The sequence below is a fragment of the Numenius arquata genome, chromosome 3 (genome assembly GCF_964106895.1).
Source record: "Numenius arquata chromosome 3, bNumArq3.hap1.1, whole genome shotgun sequence".
Lineage (NCBI taxonomy): Eukaryota > Metazoa > Chordata > Aves > Charadriiformes > Scolopacidae > Numenius > Numenius arquata.
In genome coordinates this window covers 43,046,559-43,067,110 of record NC_133578.1, presented here as the reverse complement: position 1 = coordinate 43,067,110, position 20,552 = coordinate 43,046,559, and the positions used below count along the sequence as shown (strand labels likewise).

Below are 20,552 nucleotides of genomic sequence, written 5' to 3'. Positions count from 1 at the left end.
TAAAAGTAAAAAAAAAAAAGCAAAAAACATTTATTTCTTTAAATCACTGAATCAGGACAGCTATAAGGCGCTTTAAAATACTTAAAGATGGTCCTGTTCTCACTTTTCCTAGGTGGGCTATGAGACTGCGCCAGATAGCATGATAAAGTTCTCCGACTTGCACATCAAAAAGCAGGAAACACTAGTTTTATCAAGGTCTTTTATAAAATCTTTTTAAAGCAAGGAAGTTGGAGGGAACTGCTGTTGCTTTGTCCCACGGCCCTTTGATGAAGTTTGATATACAGCGTGTTAGACAATTTTGCATGTGTGCAGATGGACAGCCAGCTGCGGGGCTGGGTGGCTGCAGGGAGGTTTGCTCGCTGAGGAGCGGTGCCGGAGTTACACAGGGAAATGGTAGGAAATGAGGGGAACGGTGCCAGTCCCCAAAGCGTCTGCCTTCACTGGCAGAGATTAAAACTCCCCCTTCGGAAAAAGCGTTATGCAAAGGCAAGAGCCAGCTTATTCCCAACTGTCCAGGAAATTAAAACGGAGCTTTAGCCTTACAGCAGATTATTTTAATGTGAAATGAGTTAGTACCAGGTGAGGTTGCTTGAAAATGTACATTTAGTTAAAAATTTAGTTGTGCAAAACTAACGTGACTTCAGTTGAAAAATCAAAGGCAGGCATGATGCAAGGGAAGATCTGATGATGATAATTTAGACCAGAAAGCCACCATGCTTCTTCCATTACTCAAACAGCCCCTGACAGCAGCATGCCAGCAGCGCTGAAGTTCAGAGGAGGCAGCAACCGTGCAAAGCTACTCACTCCATCATGAGCATCACCAGCCTTTAGCCTTCAAACCAACTTCTACTCCATGGCAAATGCCATTTGTGAACTGTTCCCATGGAGTGACGTTGCTATTTAAGGTCCAGGGTATCCATAGCATTTGCTGCCTCAGGCTAGGACCCATGCCAGCACCACGCCTGGACCAGGGTGTGGAGCTCCTGTGTCATGGGAGCTGATAGTGGTGGGGACAGAGATGGGAGGCACTTGCTGGGGGACGTGACCATGGAGCCACATGCTGGGAGAACTGGTCCTGGAGCCCAGCAGCGCTCGCAGTGCTGCCTGATGCTGCTACAAATGCTTTGTCGTGCAGAAATAGCAGAGGTGTGTCCGGTGTCAGGCTCTGGACATCCCAAATAAACAAGAAGGTGATAATAAGCAGTTGCTTAAAATTAGTTCCCTAATACCCAGAGGCATTTCCTTCTTTTTCCAGGAGAGCGATGGGTGAGGCTGTTGTCTGTGAGTGTTATTTCAGGGGGAGGAGTGTGCGGTGGGAAGGGTTCATCTGCAAAATAGCGCACGTGTGGCCAGGCTGCTTGACTGTGTGTGCTTTATATCAAAATCAACCGAGAGGTGTTAAAAAGCTCTTACTTAAAGATTTGTCCAGGAATCGCTTTTGCCTTCACTTAATGTCATACAGAAGCCAGTTTGGGCCAGAATTATTTTTAGAGTGGAGAATTTGTAAAAAGCGCAATCCGTAATTATTAAATCTGGAATGGAGCAATTTCTAGTCCTCATGAAGTACCATATCGAATGGCTGCCATGTGGTCGCAAGAGCAGATCTCTTGGCTGGAGCTTCTCTTGGCTTTGAACAGAAGTTGCAGTTAAACTTTGCTGTAGATTTTTTTTAACTATTAAACTGTAGCTGCTTCTTTACTGGGGGGTATCCCTGGATGGGCCTTGACCGCTATTTTCAGAAAGAATGAGCATCTCGTGTTTCGCATACCCCGCCTTGGAGGTCTGTGATGAATTCACGTTCCTTGTGGAGAACCGAGGAGGGCAGGAAAGAGACAAATGAGCTTGGAGATCATCAGCTCTGCTGAATGTTTTTTCTGGAGTGTTTAGGTGGTTGTGAGATGCCTTGAGCTCATGTGAATCAAATCCAAGATATTGGCCACGTACGTGAGCCAAGCAGAGCTGCTCTGCCTGGACATCCTTACCTACCATGCAGATGCCCCTGCTGTGCCAGAGGAAACCAATATTCTGCACGGTGTTATCTCTTGAAAGGAAATAACGCCACCTCCTTTCTTTGGAAGACCTTTTTATAATTTTGCAAATTTTTTAAATTTTTTTTTAATTTTTTTTTTCTACTTTCTTGGGCAGGAAATCCTATCACTGTGCTGCTGCTGTTTCCAAAGGATGGCAGGAGCCACACGAATGTATATTAGGGTCCTCGCTGGCTCTTCGGAAAAAAAAAAAGACAACAAACTAATAACTGTACGTTGGTTTTTAGCCCAAGTTTTTTGCCCAGTGAGAATTGAAGCAAGCATCTTACACACAATAAAAGGTTTAGTAACTTCATGGAGAGCAAGGGGACAGTTTTAGCTTTTCAGAGGACTGTCGTCTCAAGGTGAGAAAATTAGCCCAATTGAAGAAGGTGTTCTCCTTTTCTTGGGATTATTTTTTAAAGGAAAGCAAATAAAAGCTAAAACAACCCTTCCAGCGGTGCTGTCGATGGCATTCCTCTGGGAGAGGACATGCGTGCTCCCACTGCAGAACAGACTTTGCTGGGGATGTGACCCCGTGGTCTTGATGAAGGAGAGTGTTCAAGGCTTGTTGTCTTTACTGATGTTTTCTGTTATCAGAAGAGCCCTGGCTTGCTGCTCCGTGGCACCCACCTCCTGAACAAGCAGGGTTAAAAAAAAAAAAAACCACAGGAAGAAGGATGCAGGTTTCAGGGTGTTGATCTAATTTCTCTTTTTTGTACTGAGCGAAAGCTGCTGGGGCTGGGAAGGATGCAGGCAGAGCATCAGAGGTGAGAGGAAAATATCTCCTAGAAAATAGGGGGAGACGCCATCAAACAAGGAGAGAGCATTTCTCTTGCTTTCCTTATTCTCTCATTCTCACACCCCTGCCCTGACTGCTGAGTGCTTTCATGCCTCTAAAATGAAATGGGACAAGCGATGTCCTTCGTTGCTGAAGGGAGATCTGGAGCTGGAGTTTGAGGGTGGCAGAGCCCTGGAAGAGGCTGCCCAGGGAGGTGGTGGAGTCTCCTTCTCTGGAGACATTCAAAACCCACCTGGACACGTTCCTGTGCTACCTGCTCTAGGTGGGACCTGCTTTGGCAGGGGGTTGGACTAGATGATCTCCAGAGGTCCCTTCCAACCCCATAGCATTGTGTCAGTCATTCTGTGAGTTCTTGTTGGTTGGTCACCAGAGGTACATCTGTCTGTGCCAATGCAAAGGTGAACGGGATCCCCTGGTACGTTTGGAACCTCCTGATTGCAAACCAAAAGGGCAACTCTCTCCAGGTGGTAGGAGAAAACAAGCAATATGTGCACCTGGTTTGGCCGTGAGTTTTCTATATAGCAAGTCTCAGGTCTGCAGAAACTTTTTGCTCTTGAGCACTATTACTTTAGGAGTGATTTTATTTCTTTATTTAAAACAGCTGTACTGATCAAAGCATGGTTCTATGCTACTGCTGTTAGCCAGCGCCGCTCGGTCAGCAGAGGTGTGTGCTCCCTGACTGATACAGCTAGGATGGCCGAGACCTCTAACAGAGACATAGGTCTGGTGGCAAAACCACCTCCTTGCCTGGATCGCCTATTTCACACCCACGGGCTGGAGCAATGGGTCCTGGCAGCAGTGTGGGTTCGGGTTCGCTGGTGGGAACTGCATCCAAACCAGCACTTGGCCATTACAGTCCTCCAAGGCAACTCCATCAGCATCGTACTGCCCACGTGGGTTTCTATACAGGCTTTTACAGGTAGATCCATGCCGCAGAGCTTTGCTCCAGTGAAACTGGAGATGGACTTAGAGGAATAACTAGAGAAGGATTTCAAGAAGCTTCTTTAGAGTGGCTTTTCCTTAATTAATTTCTCTCCAGCAAAATGAAGATACTCTTATTGTCCCGTGTTCCTTGTTACATAAATTGTTATTAGTGGTTTGATTTAATTTTTTTTTAACAGTAACAAAGGCAGCACTGCTTTTTTGAGAGTGGGATGTATGTTAGAGCAAAACAGAAATCATCTATGGGCCATTTTCATTTACAGCATAAAAGCAGCCAAGCCCGGAGAGATTCCTGCTTGTTATGTGCATTTACACTGAACATTTTCAGGAGGCTTTTCAGCTTAAAGTCTCCATACCAGCAGCATGTTCTTGCTGTCACCTTGTTCCTTAAAGAGCAAACAAAAGAAGCCAGCATCAAAGAGCCTAAATTTTAATACACAGTTATGAGCCTTACTGGTAACTTCAAGGCAAATTTTTTTAAAAGATTAGCATACAGATCTACTGCCACTGTGCCTGGCAAGACCAGCCCAGCAGCTGGTAAGAGGCATCGACAGTGACTGAAGTTATAGTCATGCTGAGTGGGGCTTTAAAGCGTGTTTTGCTGTTTCTCTGCACCAAAATTAGGCTATTTACTCTTAGGGTACAGATTTTTTCAGTTAAGAGTTAATAAATACACTGGATTAAGTACTTAAAAGAATTAAAAAGCTACCCCTTTTATTTCTTAAGAGGAAAACCAGAAATGTGGCTGTTACTTTATTCTTAAGTCCCATTTATTTGCACATTGCTTTGTTTTAATAGTGAAAACTTTGCAAAAAGGTAGATCCAAGCAATAGTTCATAAAAATCCATTGTAAAAGCAGCCTTATTTTTGTGGTCTGTGTAATAGTGTCTCTTCATAGTCTCCACCAGTGGCTGCAGACAGGCAGCCCCTGTGCTACGGCTGCTGAGCCCAGTGGAGCTGCAGCATTTTGTGTGTCGAGGAGCATCAGGCTGGAGGAGGCTGCACTGAGTCTCACAACAGCGCCTAGAAAGTTTGTGTTTTGGATATTTAGCTAAAGGTGGATAATAGGAATCGGGAGATTCCTATCCGCTTAATGCCCAGTCTATAACTTGAGATAAAATTTCTTCAGCGTTCTTCTCTCTTTCCAGCTTGACCCTCTTCCAGAAAAGGTTTTCCAGCAGAGAGCAAATGCTAATGCGGTGCATTCAATGGAGAAAGTCATCGAGATACACAGTGAGTATAGCCCCGTTCACCCAGGTAGTTCCCTGTTGGGTTGCCCTGTGGGACACTCGTTGACTTCTCCATCATCCTGTTCCATTGTGCTAGTTTACAGGTGGTCACTGCACTGTGAACTGGGTTGGTACAGCCACAAGCTGGTCTTACTGTGCATGCAGTAGTGTGTGGAGCAATGCATGGGGAATGGTCCATCCAGGGAAATGCTTTGGCACTTGAGGAAGAGTTAGTATTAAAACCTTTAAAATCTCTGCAAAGGACAGGCTGTCCTGCACTTCAGAGTGTGCCCTTATCTCTTCAAAAGCAATTCAAGTATCTCCAATTAACATAAATTGTGTTGGGGCATCTGTGGATTAAGTTAAAGAGATGAAGTTGCTAATACTGTACCTTTATATAGCTGAGGGGGGTGGGGCATAAAATCATCATGGTTGAAGCTTTTCTGGGGACATTCTTGGGGAATGGAGTGAAAGAGCCTGAGTAACATGGAAATCCCATGGCTAGGTCCTGACATCTTCCTGCTTCAAACATTTCTGGTCTAAAACTGGAGGGGGCTAGTCTCCATTTTATAGGGCAAAAATGGACCTTAAAAGATTCCAAAGCTTCCCCCCCCAAAAAATGCCCAGTGGCTTAAGAAATGTGAATTCCATTTCCAGAAGCTGCTCTGCAGAGTGGATGCTCAGCACTGATGGAACACCTCTGCAGCACTTTGAGCCAGGCAGTGATATCTTCATTTTGTCTTATAATGAGCAGAGTAAATTAAAAGGGGTTTCAAGTAAGACCCTCAGATCTCCTCCCCGACACAGAAGAAGCCACAGGTCCCTCCTCCCCATCTGTTGGCCTCACTGTACAGGTTCTTGCTTTCAGGCTTTTTGCTGTGACTTCTTGTGTACCAGCAAATTTGGTGTGTCCTGCTTGTGGGAAAAGAGGACATCCTTTATTTACTCCCTCTGAAGCATTCTTTTTTGCTCTTTTCACTGACAAAGGATGTTTAACATGGAAAACTGTGGACAAAAAATAAATACAACTTAGACTGTTTTTGTTCGTGTTACGTGATTTGCCCATAAAAGCGTAGCAAGAACATGGCAGTTAGGAACTGAATGCAGGTGTCCAGTCCAAATCTGGAGTGCATCCCTCCCACTCATGTATTTTTCTTTAGGTCTAAAAGTGCCGGAGGGTTTTGAAGTGAAAAACAAAATGTCATTCTTTTTTGAGCACCTAAGCACCCCCTTTAATCAAGGCAGAGGGATGGTGTACACCTCTATGCAGCTTGGATCCCCACCTCTACCACCCATTGTTCCTTTGTCCTTTTGAAAATCCAGTTTCCACCTCCCACTATTCTTCCCTAGCAAAACCTGACGGCCATTCAGCCCTGGTTTGATATCCTGCATGTCCTAAAGGGATGCAAAGGTGCTCTCAGTAGCTTTTGTATTTAAAACCTAGCTTTTCAAGACGCAGCAGCATAGCAGCACCATCTTTTAATACAGTAGCATGGCATATAGCTTGCAGGGATCCCTCCGACCTCGCCTTGCAAGCCAGGGCTCCCTTGGCACACGTGTAGCAAGGTAAATATTTACCAACACAAAGTGCATGTCAGGCACAGCTAAAATGAATCTGTATATGAAAGATCATAATTTACATGATCAAGTATTCAGTACATTTTTCAGGGCCCCCTGATTATAGCAACTGATGCAGGCACTTAGAAGAGCAGCAGACTATGAGGTTCAGCAGACCTCAATCTCTTGGAAATTCCCTATGTTAACGCCCCATTTACAAAGGAAAAGGTGCCAGGTCACTGCTACTTGAGATAGAGCCATTAAGGGCTTCCTCCACAGCCCTGGGACCTTGAGACGGTCCTTGCAGTGAGAGGGAGCGTGGATCAAGGTTGCATGTTGCATAGGCGTAATGAGTGTTCCCCAGCCAGGTCTCAGCCATCTGTTGGGCCTGGGAAAGCAGGAGCACGGTGCTGGACCCGTTATGGTGCAGGTGCCTTAACTGCCTCTTCTCTCCCCAGGCAAGTATTGGCATTCACTCCAGCGTTACGCCTCCACGGTGGGCTATTCCCTGGTTGAGGCGCAGAAGTGCGAGAACGAGGAGGCAGAGACAGTAACAGCCATGGCATCCCTGTCAGTGGGCGTGAAGCCAGCTGAGAAGAGGTGAGTTGCTTTCCTTCCCATTTATCATCACATCTCGGAGTCTGCCCAGGCAGGACGAACCGTGGTGGGCAGCCTTCTGGGTTAATCTTCTCCTTTTAACCATTCCACACGCATTCCCTGCAGCTCCGGCCCTCTGTGGGTTTTCTAAAGACCTCCTGGGCTGCAGGAGAACAGCAGTGCCATGAACTCTGTGTGTGACCTTAGTAAGATGCACGCTGTGCCTGACCCTTCTGCTCCAGTTGGAGCTGAACATGGTTTTGGACTGCAAGAAGAAATTGATTTTGCTGCAAAAAAAGGTTAACATTGCACAAGTGGAAACACATTATCTAGAATCACAGAATGATATGGGGTTGGAAGGGACCTCTGGAGATCATCTAGTCCAACCCCCTGCCAAAGCAGGTCCACCCAGAGCAGGTTGCACAGGAACGTGTCCAGGCGGGTTTGAATGTCTCCAGAGAAGGAGACTCCACCACCTCCCTGGGCAGCCTGTTCCAGGGCTCTGCCACCCTCAAAGTAAAGTAAAGTTCCTCCTCGTGTCTAGATGGAACTTCTTATATTCAAGTTTGTGCCCATTTCCTCTTGTCCTGTCCCTAGAAACCCTTCTTGGTCGCAAGTTCTATTTCCAGGTGAGCCAGCTGAGCACAACTGCCTGGGTGGTAAGGTGATGGGAACGTAAGGCGTAAGACTTAGGCCACAAATTGTCCATCTCTCTTGTGCTCAACCATCTTTTCTCTCTTCATCCCCTCCCCATCCTGCCTGGCTGTGAAATTGGTCAGACCCGATGATGAACCCATGGAAGAGGAACCTCCACTGTAGCATTCACCTTTGAGCTGGAGTTCTCCTGTTTGTTCGTCTTCGTCTTGAAGCTCTACCAAGAAGCTTTCTCTTGTTATTCCTGTGTCCTGTCATGGTTTTTTCCAGAATACGGAAGGACAACCAGGTGTAAAACAAAGCAACCGAAAAAATCTCCATATCTATATGCGTCTACAGTATATATTTGCTGAAAAAGAAAAATGCAGGTGAAGAGCAGTAAAGGACTGACACGTTGGGCACTCTTCCTCTGGTTCTCACTGGGAGCAGAAAGGGGAACGACGCCCATGAAGTCTTTGGCAGAGTTGCCAGAAAAAGAGTGAAAATCAAAGATTCAACATATACAACACATACAAAAATAAAACAAACAAACCTTAACGTAAAACTGGTGCTTACAATTTGATTACCCACAATTCAGCAATCTCGGCTTGAACCACTCGACCCATCTTGTAGTTTCATTTCTTGGATTTTTTTAAATGGCTCTTGCCTGCCTGTGAGTCAACGACATTCTTGTCGAAACCAGAACAATGGGAGATGGTGTATTTTTAACAGGGAGGGGCAGAGAAAGAGAGACTTGTCTTATATCTAAAGGAAAGGGAAAGAGAAGGGGGGAAACGGTAGCCCAGATGGAGTCGGCTTTATTGTCTCCAAAGCCATCTGAAGATGAGTTTGTGCCTTTTTTTTTTTAATTGATGGATTTGGTGCAGCTGGATTTTCTGAAGTTTGAGGAACAATGCCTTAAGTAAAAAAAAAACAAAAAAAAAACAAAAAAAAAACACGACAAAAACAAACAAAAAAAACCAATAAAGAACACAGCAGTTCATGAATATTTTTTCCTCTGGTTGGGAAAGCCAAGAACTGCCATCAGGAAGGAAGACTTTTTGACTTGTGCTGGCGTGATGGTGGGAAGCAGGCATCAGCTGAAGAGAGCGTCTCCAAAAACTGTCTACAAGTTTGGATTTATTTTGTTTTCTTTCATTGCTGTTGCAAAAAAAAAAAAGAAAAAAAAATTAAGGTAGTTGCCAAGAAAGTGGCAAATACTGTTGGGTCTTTGAAATTCAACCGTTTTTAAAAAAAAAATTTCAAATGTTTTCTCTCTTCTACATTATCTAGTAATTGAACTTATCAATTTGGTTGTTGAAGCATGTATTAGACACAAATGCAGGTTTAAGACTGGAATGCTTTTTATTAAAAGCAACTAGCATGAGATATTGCTTAAATTGTTAGGTATAAATATATATATGTGTATAATGTATATTCCAAATATATTCCAAGCTTAGAAAACGGATTCCTATGAATTATTGATAAAAATATTTATGATGCATTTATAGAAAAATATACGTAATAAATGCATACTATAACAGTAGCCATTGGAAGCTCCCTAGGGACAGACTTGTGAATTAGAATGTAAAAGGTGCTTTTGGAAAAGGATCCAGGTTGAAACTCGAGGACTTTCAGATGACAGGTTGGAAAGTTTTTCAGGAAGCCAACACGTTAGCCACTGGGCAACTACCCTAAACATTTGTATTTTAATTTAAGGTTTTTAGTTGTGATCCTTTTCTAACAAAAAAAAAAAAAAAAAAGAGTTTTTTATAGCAAAGACTATGAATTTGCTGTTAATTTTTATATCGATATTTCACAAAACCCTAAAGAAGCCTTGTTTGTGTGACTCTGATGTTTATTTTCTATTTGGCAGGTTTTGTTTCTGAACGGCAATAGCATCTAAACCTTTTTTCCTCCCAGTTTTCTTGCTTGTATATTATTTTCCTTTTTTTCTTTTTTTTTTTTTTATTTTTTTATTTTTTCCTTTTTTCTGAAGTCTTTTGTACAGTGAGCAGCTTTCTGCAGGCGTAAGGAACTGTGGCAGATTGTCAGAGTTTATTTTATGGAAAGGGTGCGTTTTATCGAGGAGGAGGGAACACGATGGGCTCTTTTGTATAATGATCCCGCCGACTGTATATTTCCTCAGTTCTCTTATAGTAGCTATGTAAAGAAAATAAGGAATTTTCTTACCTTCGACATAGTAGTATTCCAATGGGTGATGTCTTTGTCCTCTGTGCGGATGGTAGCAAGGGTTACGGGTGGCTGCAGTACCTGCCTGCCATTGGGAAGGCTCGTCAGACACTCGTGGGACAGCTGGCATTTTTCTCTCCGCCGGACAGACGGACACGCAGACACGCATGCACACCTTCTCACGTCCTCTTTCTCTCTCTCTCTCTCTCGTTCTCTCCTCTTCTTCTTCCCGTTGCTGGTAGGGTTGGAAAACTTTTCCTGAAGGTATTTTTTGCCCCCCCGAGGAGGTGGTTGCCCTGCGCCAGCCGCGGCTGTTGCCTCCTGCGAACGGTGGGTCCGAGAAGCAGCAAAGCCCTGCCGCCAAGAGTTGGAGCAGCTTAGAGGAGACCAGATTGACACGCGTGCCTTCTTACAGCAGTGTAGGATAGCACACACCCCTCGTCCGAACAACCAAGGGTAGCTTTTTTTGTTAAAATATTATTATTTTATTCTGATGACGACTGACAGGGTCGCTTCCAGTAACTCATGTTTTTCCAGTTCTCAAAGCGGCCGTTTTCATTCCATTCAGGACTCGCTCGCAGGAGGAATTTGAAGCATAATCATAAGCGCGAGCAAATGCAAGAGGCTTTTGTTTTATTCCTCGGTTTATAATGCAATTTAGAAGCCAGACACTACTGTATTTGAGTTCTGCAAACCCAAGTACGTGTTAAAATTATGAAAAGCTTCAGTGGCGTAGGACCATCCTCAGCATATTCTAAAAATAATCTTCCCACGTGAAAACACAACGTACCTGGAGATGTTGTGGTTTGTTGGGTTTTTTTTTTAACACCCACCACTTTGCTGCTGTGATCTAAAATGAATCTGGCTGCTGAATCTGGTGACTGACTTTAAATTTTCCTTTTGCTGTGTACACGCTGTGGGCAGTAACCACGTTTACACGATTGTTTCTGTTGTCAGCTCTTCCCTGGCGGGTTTTTGTATTTCTCCTCTCGGTCGTGGCAAAGCTTTTTATTTCATTGTTGTATTCCCGAGGGCAGCCGGCTGGCCGTTCTGAGCCGGTTTCTTTTTAAAAATCGGAGGAGCTTCTCGGGATGCCACCTTCATTTTACATCGTTTTGCTGAGCTTTTTGCCAGGTGACGGAAGGATTTTTTTTTTTTTCCTGAGATGTTGGAGCTCGTCTCCTCCAAACTCCCGGCGACGTGGATTCGTTTTGCGGTGGCACCCACTCCCCGGGCAAGATGGGGATGCTCTTCGGGGCCAGAGCAAGCATGGAGAGGGGGGAAAGAGACCTTGTTTTGAGGCTCGCCAGGTTTTTTTCACCTTTTGAGCGGTCAGCTTCTTCATTTGAGATAACTTCGCCCTAGAGCAGCTGTGCTGGCGAGCGGGAGCCTGGGATGCCATTGCATCCCAGCACGATGCTGCCCAGGGCATCCTTCGTACCTGCTTGGAAAGAAAGGAGCATCTTTAAATCCTCTTTACAGAGAAGTGAGGCCCAGTTTGCAGTACACAAGTAATCACTGGGGTTTTTTTGTTGGTTTTGTTTTGTTTTGTTTTGTTTTTTTACTTTCAATACAAAACATTCCTTTTTTTATTAGTCGCAGTCATGTATTCATTCCATTCTTCCTTTTGTAAACTTTTTTGGGCCCACGTCTTTTACGGGCATTGATATATATAAATATATATATAAATATATATGAATATATTTTTTTAAGTTTCCTACACCTTGAGGTTGCATGGTCTGTAAGGTTGGCATGTCTTTATATTGTATACAGATTTTGCACGCCAAACTTGGCAGCTTTGAAAATGAAAAAAAAAAAAAAAATAATTGTGGTTTGGGGTTTTTTTGGGTTGGTTCCCCTCCCCCTCCTTCCCTCCCTCATCCCCCCCCCCCCTCCCATGGCATTTGTGAAGACTAAAGGTTGGGCCGTTGTTGTCACACACGCACCCACACACACACACACACACAGCTGCACACAAAGGAAGGAGAGTGGGAACATTTTTTGCGTCTTACTGAACTTAATAAGAAGTTGTGCTTTTTATTGTTAACAAAGAAAAAGAGTAAACGAACTACTTAAACATTTCTCATTTTAAGAAGAAGAAAAAAAAAAAAGATGTTTATCTAGCACTTGTGACTTACCGATAATAGAGTTTATTGTATTTATGTGGAAACAGAGTTTTTAGGGGAACTACGCAGAACACACAAAGTAAACTGCCTGTGTCTTTTTTTAATTTTTTTTTTCCTTTTAATTTGGGTTGGTATTTTGTTTTGATTTCTTGGCTGGGTGGGGAGGCTGGATGCAACCCTTTGTCAACACACGTAGTCATTAATTCTAAGGAGATGAATGACGAGGACTTTAAAGAGTTAACTCTTCAGCACAGCTGCGTTAACTTTTTTAAAATTACTTTTAAATGATGTATTATTGCTAGGCTTCACTTTAAACAGTCGTGTACTGTGCAACACTGTGGTTTAAAACGAGACTTTACATCAAAAGGAAAACATGTTTTTGTCATTGTCATGAAGTTGAGCTTGTTCTCAGCTCATCTTCACTTTGTCTTTGATATTGATGAAAAAGTATCCTATTGAAAGAAAATAAATTAACACTTTTCTGTGCTCCATAGTGGAGGCGCTATTTTCCAATTTATGAGGATGACAAACTTATATATATAATATATATATAAAAGGGGGGGGAGGGGTTGAAACATTATTCACCCAAGAGCTTATTACAGATATGTAGTATCAAAAAGTTGTAACTATATTATATTCTACTTTATACCTATACATGCTCAGTATGACGTCACCATTGGTAGCAGCTACCGGTTTACGCTGTAATTTAGACACAATTTCACTCTTATTGTATGGACCCTACTTTAAGTGATGGTAGCATTCTTTGTGCTAAATTTTCTGATGGTCCTTTCTTTTACTTGGTGGAGTTGGAATATTTTTCTCATTCTTGGTTTTGTTTGGGGTTTTTTGTTTTGGTTTTTTTTTTCTCTTCTCTTTTCTTTTCTCCTTTTTTTTTTTTTTTTTTAATGGCCAATGGTGTCTTTCTCTGACAGTACCGACTTCAATTTCAACTTTATTAGGAGTCCAGTATTTTGTACCACATTATGACAACTTGTTATTCTTGTGGTGTAAATAAAAAGAAAAAGTTAATTATAGTACCACCTTGGTTTCTGTCGCTGGTCTTTTCATCTGGTGCCTTCAGTGCGATGTGATGTTTCATCCACTTTAAACAAAACAGTTTCTTGGTGTCATGGAAGGGGGTTTTGGTGCTGACATGGCTTTTTTGGTCAAAAGATACCCATGTGTGTGTCGGGATGTCCATGGTAGGAAAAATGACTAGAGCTTCTGCCCAGTTCCCTTGCTGCTCTGAGATGTATGTTGACACCTGCCTGCATGTAGGGACTGTAGAATAATAAAAAAATCACACTGAAACTGAATTTCCAGCAAGAAGTCTGTGAAAGCGGCTGAGTTTCCCCCAAAAGCCATGAGTGAGTGAAAACCAGGAAAATCAATGGAGGGGAAAAGCTGACATTTTGTGGCTGGCTCTGTTCTGCCTCACAGAGTTGTTAGGGCTCTGCTTTGCCCTCCGTAGCGGGAGCGCTTTGAAGACAGCTGGGTATGGGCCTGCGTGCTCGCAAGCTGGTTCAGTAGGGAGCAAGATGGGAGTCCCAGAGATCCTCGCTGCCAGTTCTGCAGGCCTGTGGCATGTCCCCCTTCCAGCAGACGTCCTTCACCCCCAGGGTGAGTCCCGTTTCCGTGCCTGGTGGCCCAGTTCTGCTCTGTGCAGGCTGAGCTGGGAGGCCCTCCCACAAACCCACAGATTGTGACTGTGCACCATCTGAGCAGATCCTCCACACGCGCCCACATTGTCTGTGGCTCAGGAGATGGTCTCAGTGTTGCCCTCAAGTTCAGATGGGTGAAGCAGATTCACCCTTTTTCTTACATGGTCTTATTCAGACACGCTTTCCCTCTATTTAGCCTCTGTATCATCCTGCTTGTCCCTGGAGCCCACTGAACCATTTAAAATCAAGCTTCTCCATCTACATCAACTAGAAGTGTCCTCTTATTACAAGGCAACCGGCTACACTTCAGTTTTGATATCCTTTCACTGTCTCCCTACTGGATGGAGAAGACAAGTCCTTGGGGCTCATGTTTAAGCTAAGGCTTGTGTACCTCTGCAGAGTGGACTTACCCGTCATAGGGGAACTGCTGCAGAGCAACCCTGGCATGAAAGGGAACAAGCCTGAAGCCATCTGCCCTGGAGAGCTTAGTGTCCCAGCATGTGAGTAGTTTATGAAGCAGGGAAGAGTAGTCAAACATAGAGTGGTGCTCAATGGAGTTAAATCCAGCTGGCGGCCGGTCACAAGTGGTGTTCCTCAGGGCTCAGCGTTGGGCCATTTCTGTTTAACATCTTTATTGATGATCTTGTTAAGGACATAGAGTGTATCATCAGTAAGTTCGCAGATGACACCAAGTTAAGTGGGAGTGTTGGTCTGCATGAGGACAGGGAGGCTCTACAGAGAGACTTGGATAGATTGGATGGATGGGCCAACGTTAACAGTATGAGCTTCAGCAAGGCCAAGTGCTGGGTCCTGCACTTGGGCCACAACAACCCTATGCATCTCTCCAGCCTTGGGGAAGTGTGGCTGGAAAGCTGCCTGGCAGAAAAGGACCTGGGGGTTCTAATTGACAAGCGGCTGAATATGAGCCGGCAGTGTGCCCAGGTGGCCAAGAAAGCCAATGGCATCCTGGCTTGTGTTAGAAACAGCGTGACCAGCAGAAGTAAGGAGGTGATTGTGCCCCTGTACTCAGCACTGGTGAGGCCACACCTCGAGTATTGTGTCCAGTTTTGGGCACCTCAATCCAAGAGAGATATCGAGGTGCTGGAGCGAGTGCAGAGGAGGGCAACGAAGCTGGTGAAGGGCCTGGAGAATAAATCATAAAAAGAACGATTGAGGGAGCTGGGGCTGTTTAGTTTGAGGAAGAGGAGGCTGAGGGGAGACCTCATCACTCTCTACAACTACTTGAAAGGACACTGTAGAGAGGTTGGTGCTGGTCTCTTCTCACAGGTGATTAGCGATAGAACAAGAGGGAATGGCTTCAAGCTCCAACAGGGTAGGTTTAGACTGAACATTAGGAAAGAATTTTTCACAGAAAGAGTGGTCAGACACTGGAACAGGCTGCCCAGGGAGGTGGTTGAGTCACCATCCTTGGATGTGTTTAAGAGTCGCTTAGGTGTGGTGTTGGGGGATATGGTGTAGGGGAGAACTTTGTAGAGTGGTGTTGATGGTTGGACTCGATGATCCCAAGGGTCTTTTCCAACCTGAATGATTCTATGACTTCATGATTCTATAGTCTAGGGGCCCACTCATGGCTCCAGTGTCTGTTACGCAGTTGGAAAAACCTAAGCATTAATTAGCCAAGGAGAAAATTACCTTTCCTCCTACAGGCCTGGATGCTGGGTTCTTTCTCATGTGGGAATGATCCTGCCATGCTCGGGGATTATCTTCATGGATGTTGTGTTAGCCCGTCTGCTCAGCACAGCACCCTGTGGGACAGTGAGCATCACCTGTTGCTCCAGCTGTAGCCTGGGAAGGTCTGAACAGGCAGAATCCGTATTTGTAGACAGGGTGACGGCCCTGTGATGGGGCTTGCTTTGGGACCACGGGCGATGTGGGAGCTGGCTGTAACGCGTGCCAGCATGGCTGAGAGGGCAGAAGCAGCTCCTGCGAGAGGAGGCATGGGGATTTTCTGGGCAGAAGGTTGGGAAGGGTCTTCAGGAGCCGGGGGAGTTCGTCTGCTGGTGTGAAATCCCGCTGCTGGGTGATCCAGCCCAGCTCTTACAGCCTTGAGGCAGAGGGCTTGTTTCAATTGGAGCGGGGGTTATTTCAAGTACTCTGTGCAGTGCATTTCTCAGAGGCTGCTAATCCTTTAAGAAGCCCCAGGTCTCGCTCTGTAGAGCCAAATGTGCACTTTGGGCTCTGATAAATATTCATTGCTGAGTGGTGGTTTTGAGACCCTACAAATTAGGATGATGGAAGGAAGCTGTTGGAAAGTGCTGGGCTGGATGTTTTGGGAGGGCAGCCTGTGACAGGGCTTCCTCTGGCGTCCTCAGGACTCGCAGTATCTGATTATCCACGTCTGCAACAATACTTTTTCCTTCTCCAAATCCACGGGTTAAAACCTGCTGGTCCAGCCCCAGGCACGTGTGTTGCTGGGGAGTAGGACCTGGTCGGTGAGTGTTGACGTGTCAGGCCTGCAAATGCATCTGCGACTCAGAGCTGCCTTAATCTCACCCGAAACGCTGTGGGCTTGCTGCTCGCCGCGAGCACGGGGACATAAACCTGACGCAGTGCAGCGGGGAGGGTTAAACTCAACAACCTGGCACCCGCGCTGAGGTCTCAGCGTGAAATAATGTATTTCACTAACTGCTGCTTTAGCCATGGAAATTTTTATAGCCGGAAATCTGTTAATCCTAAAGAAAAGAACGTTGTGCTGCCATGAACGTGTCCCAGCCCCGTTGAGGTGGTTCCCTCCCAGCTCCTCTGATGGGTGCCCATGGCTGGGTGTGAGGGATGGATGCCCAGCCAGGAACCAGGCTGGGTGTTGCTCTGTACCCTTCCCTGGAATATTCCAAGGTTGTATGGGTTTTTTCATTTATTTTTTTTTTAATTTTTTAAAGGAGAAAGAGGCTGTTTTTCTCTCTGAGCAACAGACCAATGCTTTGTGCTTTAAGTGAATGTCTGTAGCAACGGGAGCTCTGCAGGGGAAAGAACAGGGTCCGGTATTAAATATACAGTCTGAGTGCACGGGGGGCAAGAGTTCAGCCTGTGCCAGCAAAATGTCCTGCTTTTATGATGGGATTTGGATCTGTGCTGCATGGAAACTTTCTCCTAAGGCTGGTGCATGGTTGATCTCTTACGGGCTGCTCTGAAGATCACTGAAGGAGCTGGGAACTCATTTATTCCCCCTGCCTGAACCTTACAGGTAAAAATGCTGGTGTGATCTGCAAAGCTGTCCTGGGGAGTCATTTGTTTTTTCTCCAGGGAAGGCAGGAGTGGTTTTACTGGTCACAGGGGGGCTGGTAGCTGTAAGCTCAAGGCTGCTGCTCCCCTCCCTGGGCTCCCCAGCTCTGGGCAGAGGTCCTGGTGGGTGAGCTGGGGGGCTCCCCGGGATGCTGCACAACAGTGCTGGCTCCAAAAGTCATTTTCTCTCACGATCCTTTTCCAAGAATCCAGGTAAAGTTCAGTTTAGGGCTTTGCACTGCAGAGCCAACTGTTGCTAAGCAAGGAAGAATTATTAGCGAAACTCAGTAAGTGGGAATTGAAATGAAGTTGCCATTAAGTGGTAACAGCTTTAGGGAAAACATAAGTTTGGCGATAATGTTGCTGGAAAAAAATAACGTGTGCTAAAAGCCAGGTGCTCGGGGACATTAGTGCCTTTGCAGCAAGGCGACTGCATCAGGCGCTGAGGGACATTGTAAGGGGACTGGGAGCTGAGCTCGAGTTCCCGGTGGGGAGAGATTGGGAGGTGTTTCATACCGCTGCCGCCAGAGCAAAATGTTGTGGTACCTGATAAAAATGTGCAATAGCACGGTCATGTCTGGGAATTTAAGAGTTTTCTGCCTGATTATGGGAGGAAAGGCTGATGCCTGGCCAAGGTGGCAGAAATCTGCTGCTGGGGGTGTGACTGCCGTGATTTCTTCAACATTAAGGAAAAGCAACAATCTCATGTCCTACATTGGTATAATCACAGTAACACATAAGTGGGAGGGCACGAACTGCCGTGTTCAAGAGTCTTGTCCCCAGATAGGTGGTATTTTAGCAAGGGGGTGCTCTTCAGGCCACCTTGGTAAATAGTGGGAGGTGGAAAACAGTGATAGATTTTAAAAAAAACAAGCAAACCCAAGCAGGACCAGCCACCATGGGTGGCTAGCACTTGAAGCTGATGCTCTTTTGTCCTGCCTGCAGACAGCAGTGACCCATGCAAGATCTGTCAACAGCAAACCCAACTCAAAAAAAAAAATATCACGTATGAAAGGAATTTAACTCCAGAGATCCTAAAAGCTGAATCAAGGGGCTGTAGATGGGCTGTAGGAACACATGACAAAGCATTGAAGGAGAATACTCAGAGACCCTGCAGTACCAAGACAGACTTTTAAATGTCAGTGTTTGCTCCCAGCGTGCAGAATGAGCACATGTGTTTGAATGAAGATGCCTGTTGCTAGGAGGAGAGGTTCAAAGTGAACAGAAATGCCTTGCCAGCTGTGCCTGCAAACACGACTCAGTCAAGTTGTCCCGTGACATAGTTACCAAAACTGGGCATTTTCCGAGGGAACCCCGATGGTTGATGGCTTCTGCTGCCAAGACTGGTCTGAATGAAGGTGGGAACAACCTAATATGAGTCCTAGATGCGCCTGGTGAAGGCAGCTTAGGCTCTTAACCTGCAGGCAGTACAACTGGTCCCCTATTCAAGGGCCTACAGATGTCCAATATTGTTGCGGTGGGTTTACCTTGGCTGGCAGGTGAACCCCCACCCAGCCGCTCGCTTACTCCCCCGCAGCAGGATGGGAAAGAAGTGGAAGGGTAGAGGTGAGAAAACTTGTGGGTGGAGATAAAGACAGTTTAATAAGTGAAAATGCTGGGGTGAGGGGTGCAGGGAAGGGGGTGTCAAGCTGCAAAGCCTTTGCAAAGAGCATCGCAAAGCAGAAGGAGGTGGGAGGATGGAAAAGCCAAGGAAAGTCATGGTGAGCCATCCCTGAATGAAAAGGCACTCCTGCAGGGGCTGCTTGGGGACCAGCAATGGGGAACAAATCTCTAGAGGTGGATGAAAACCGGGGCTCCTCAGCAGTGCTGTGCAATGCTGTTCTCAGGATAACGGAGAATATATTTTAGTAATTATGAAAGAGATGAAAAGCCAACTCTGTAGAGTTAGGGTAGTCACAGCCTGCCTTTTTTTTACGACAGCATAATTTAGCAAAAGCAGCTCCTGTCGAGGACTGAGAATATTTCATGACTGTGCAAATAGTGTCTCACAGGCTTCACTAATGAAAGGCTGCAGTAGTGAAGAAGCAAATCTAAGAAGAAATAATTACAGGCTCTGAGAAACAGGGATCATCTCTGTGTTTACTGGGGAGCTTATTGGATTGGACCATGGGATTTCTGTGTGGTTATGAGGATGTGGAAATCTGCGAAGCCACCTGGGAGGGGATTGCACAGAGCTTGGATTAGTTTCTTGAACTCCGTGTTCATCCTTTTACACTACCCCAACCTATGAGCACCCAGAAACAGGCTAGTGCAGAAGTGACCAGTGCTTGGCCAGGAGACCCTCAAATCCTCCACAGCTGCAGACCTGGAACTGGCTTCTCCTCTGGGACCAGCATGACGGGGGCACAGCAGCAGTGATTCAGGAGGGGGGCTGTCATGTGGCAGGCATCATCCCCACAGGTCCCCTAACACTGGGAAGCAGCACACTGCTGACTTGCGCTTTGCTTTCTGAGCTCAGGAAGGGACCATGAACGTCTCTGGGAGAGCCATGGGGTTTTATTCAGGGCAGTGGGAATGGAAGAAGTCTGCTGTCCATCATGGCCACCTGTGACAGGAGCTGGTCCCTGAGCATCCTGTGCATCCCCAGCCCAATCCAACGGGGCAGCAGCTGTAGCCACCCACCGCTCCAGCTGCTGCAGGAGTCGGCAGTGCAGAGCATGTTTCCAGCTTAAAACAGATTTTTATCTCTGGAAGGAAAACAGATGGGGCTGGAGATGAAGCTGGGTGGGAGTTTGAGCGCAGGAAGAAGCATGGCTGCCCACAATGTTGGCAGCAAGGCCCTAGCTTTGGCTGGCAGCAGTGTCTCAGAGCGGCCCTCCTGGCTAAGGCACTGCTTGTGCTTTGCATCTTCCAGCCCAGGGACAATAATCCCGGTGCAAGAGACACCCCTGCTATTCAGTCCTAGGGGGACTGCAACAGTGGGCCAGGTGTCTTCTGGCTGTCCACGAGTTAAAAACTAACCTCTCTCGCCTCCCCACATTTAAAGCACATCAAATGCTTCAGGAGTAATAAGAAGGCCAGATGTAACAAGCCAGATCCTGAGAAAAGGTGGTGGCACGTGTTGCTCCCCTACTGCTGGACCTCTCCACCTGGCCAAGCTGCTGCTCCTCTGGAGGGAGTGTATGGGAGTTTAAACAAAGCCACCCCAAAAACCTCACTCCTGCGTTGCATGTACCACAGCAGTGGGGAAAACATTTCTTCCTGTACAGGTCTTATCGCACAGACAGAGCATCAGTGTGCACCAGCCTCAGACAGATGCCCTTTACCTGCTTTATTACGGGCCCTTTGAGTAATATTCATCTATTTTTTCATTCGTTATTCATTGCCCCATGCCAAGGGGGGAAAGGTCTGGAATCTGCAAATTCAATGCAATTTAAAAAAACAACGAAACAAATGTTTTTACTGTATTTGGGAGGATGTGGGTATGGGCGGCATCGTGCTTGTGATCTGTTATGGTACAATTATCAAATGGTCATCAATTTCAGAGGGGCTGCAGGAACAAGAGGCCTGTTTCCTGTTAA

General features: G+C 45.8%; 1 protein-coding gene and 1 pseudogene across 1 annotated transcript in view; both read left to right on the top strand.

Moving 5' to 3' along the window:
- Nucleotides 1-8,711, top strand: part of HDAC4 (histone deacetylase 4) — a 280,629-nt gene extending 271,918 nt beyond the window's left edge. The window contains exons 25-27 of the mRNA XM_074145465.1: nt 4,920-5,004; nt 7,016-7,157; nt 7,934-8,711. Coding sequence (XP_074001566.1) covers nt 4,920-5,004; nt 7,016-7,157; nt 7,934-7,973 — 267 coding nt within the window. The 3' untranslated portion in view covers nt 7,974-8,711. The remainder of the gene's footprint in view (nt 1-4,919; nt 5,005-7,015; nt 7,158-7,933) is intronic.
- Nucleotides 8,712-11,219: 2,508 nt separating this feature from the next.
- On the top strand, nt 11,220-13,197 carry LOC141463475 (uncharacterized; annotated as a pseudogene).
- The last annotated feature ends 7,355 nt before the right edge of the window (nt 13,198-20,552 follow it).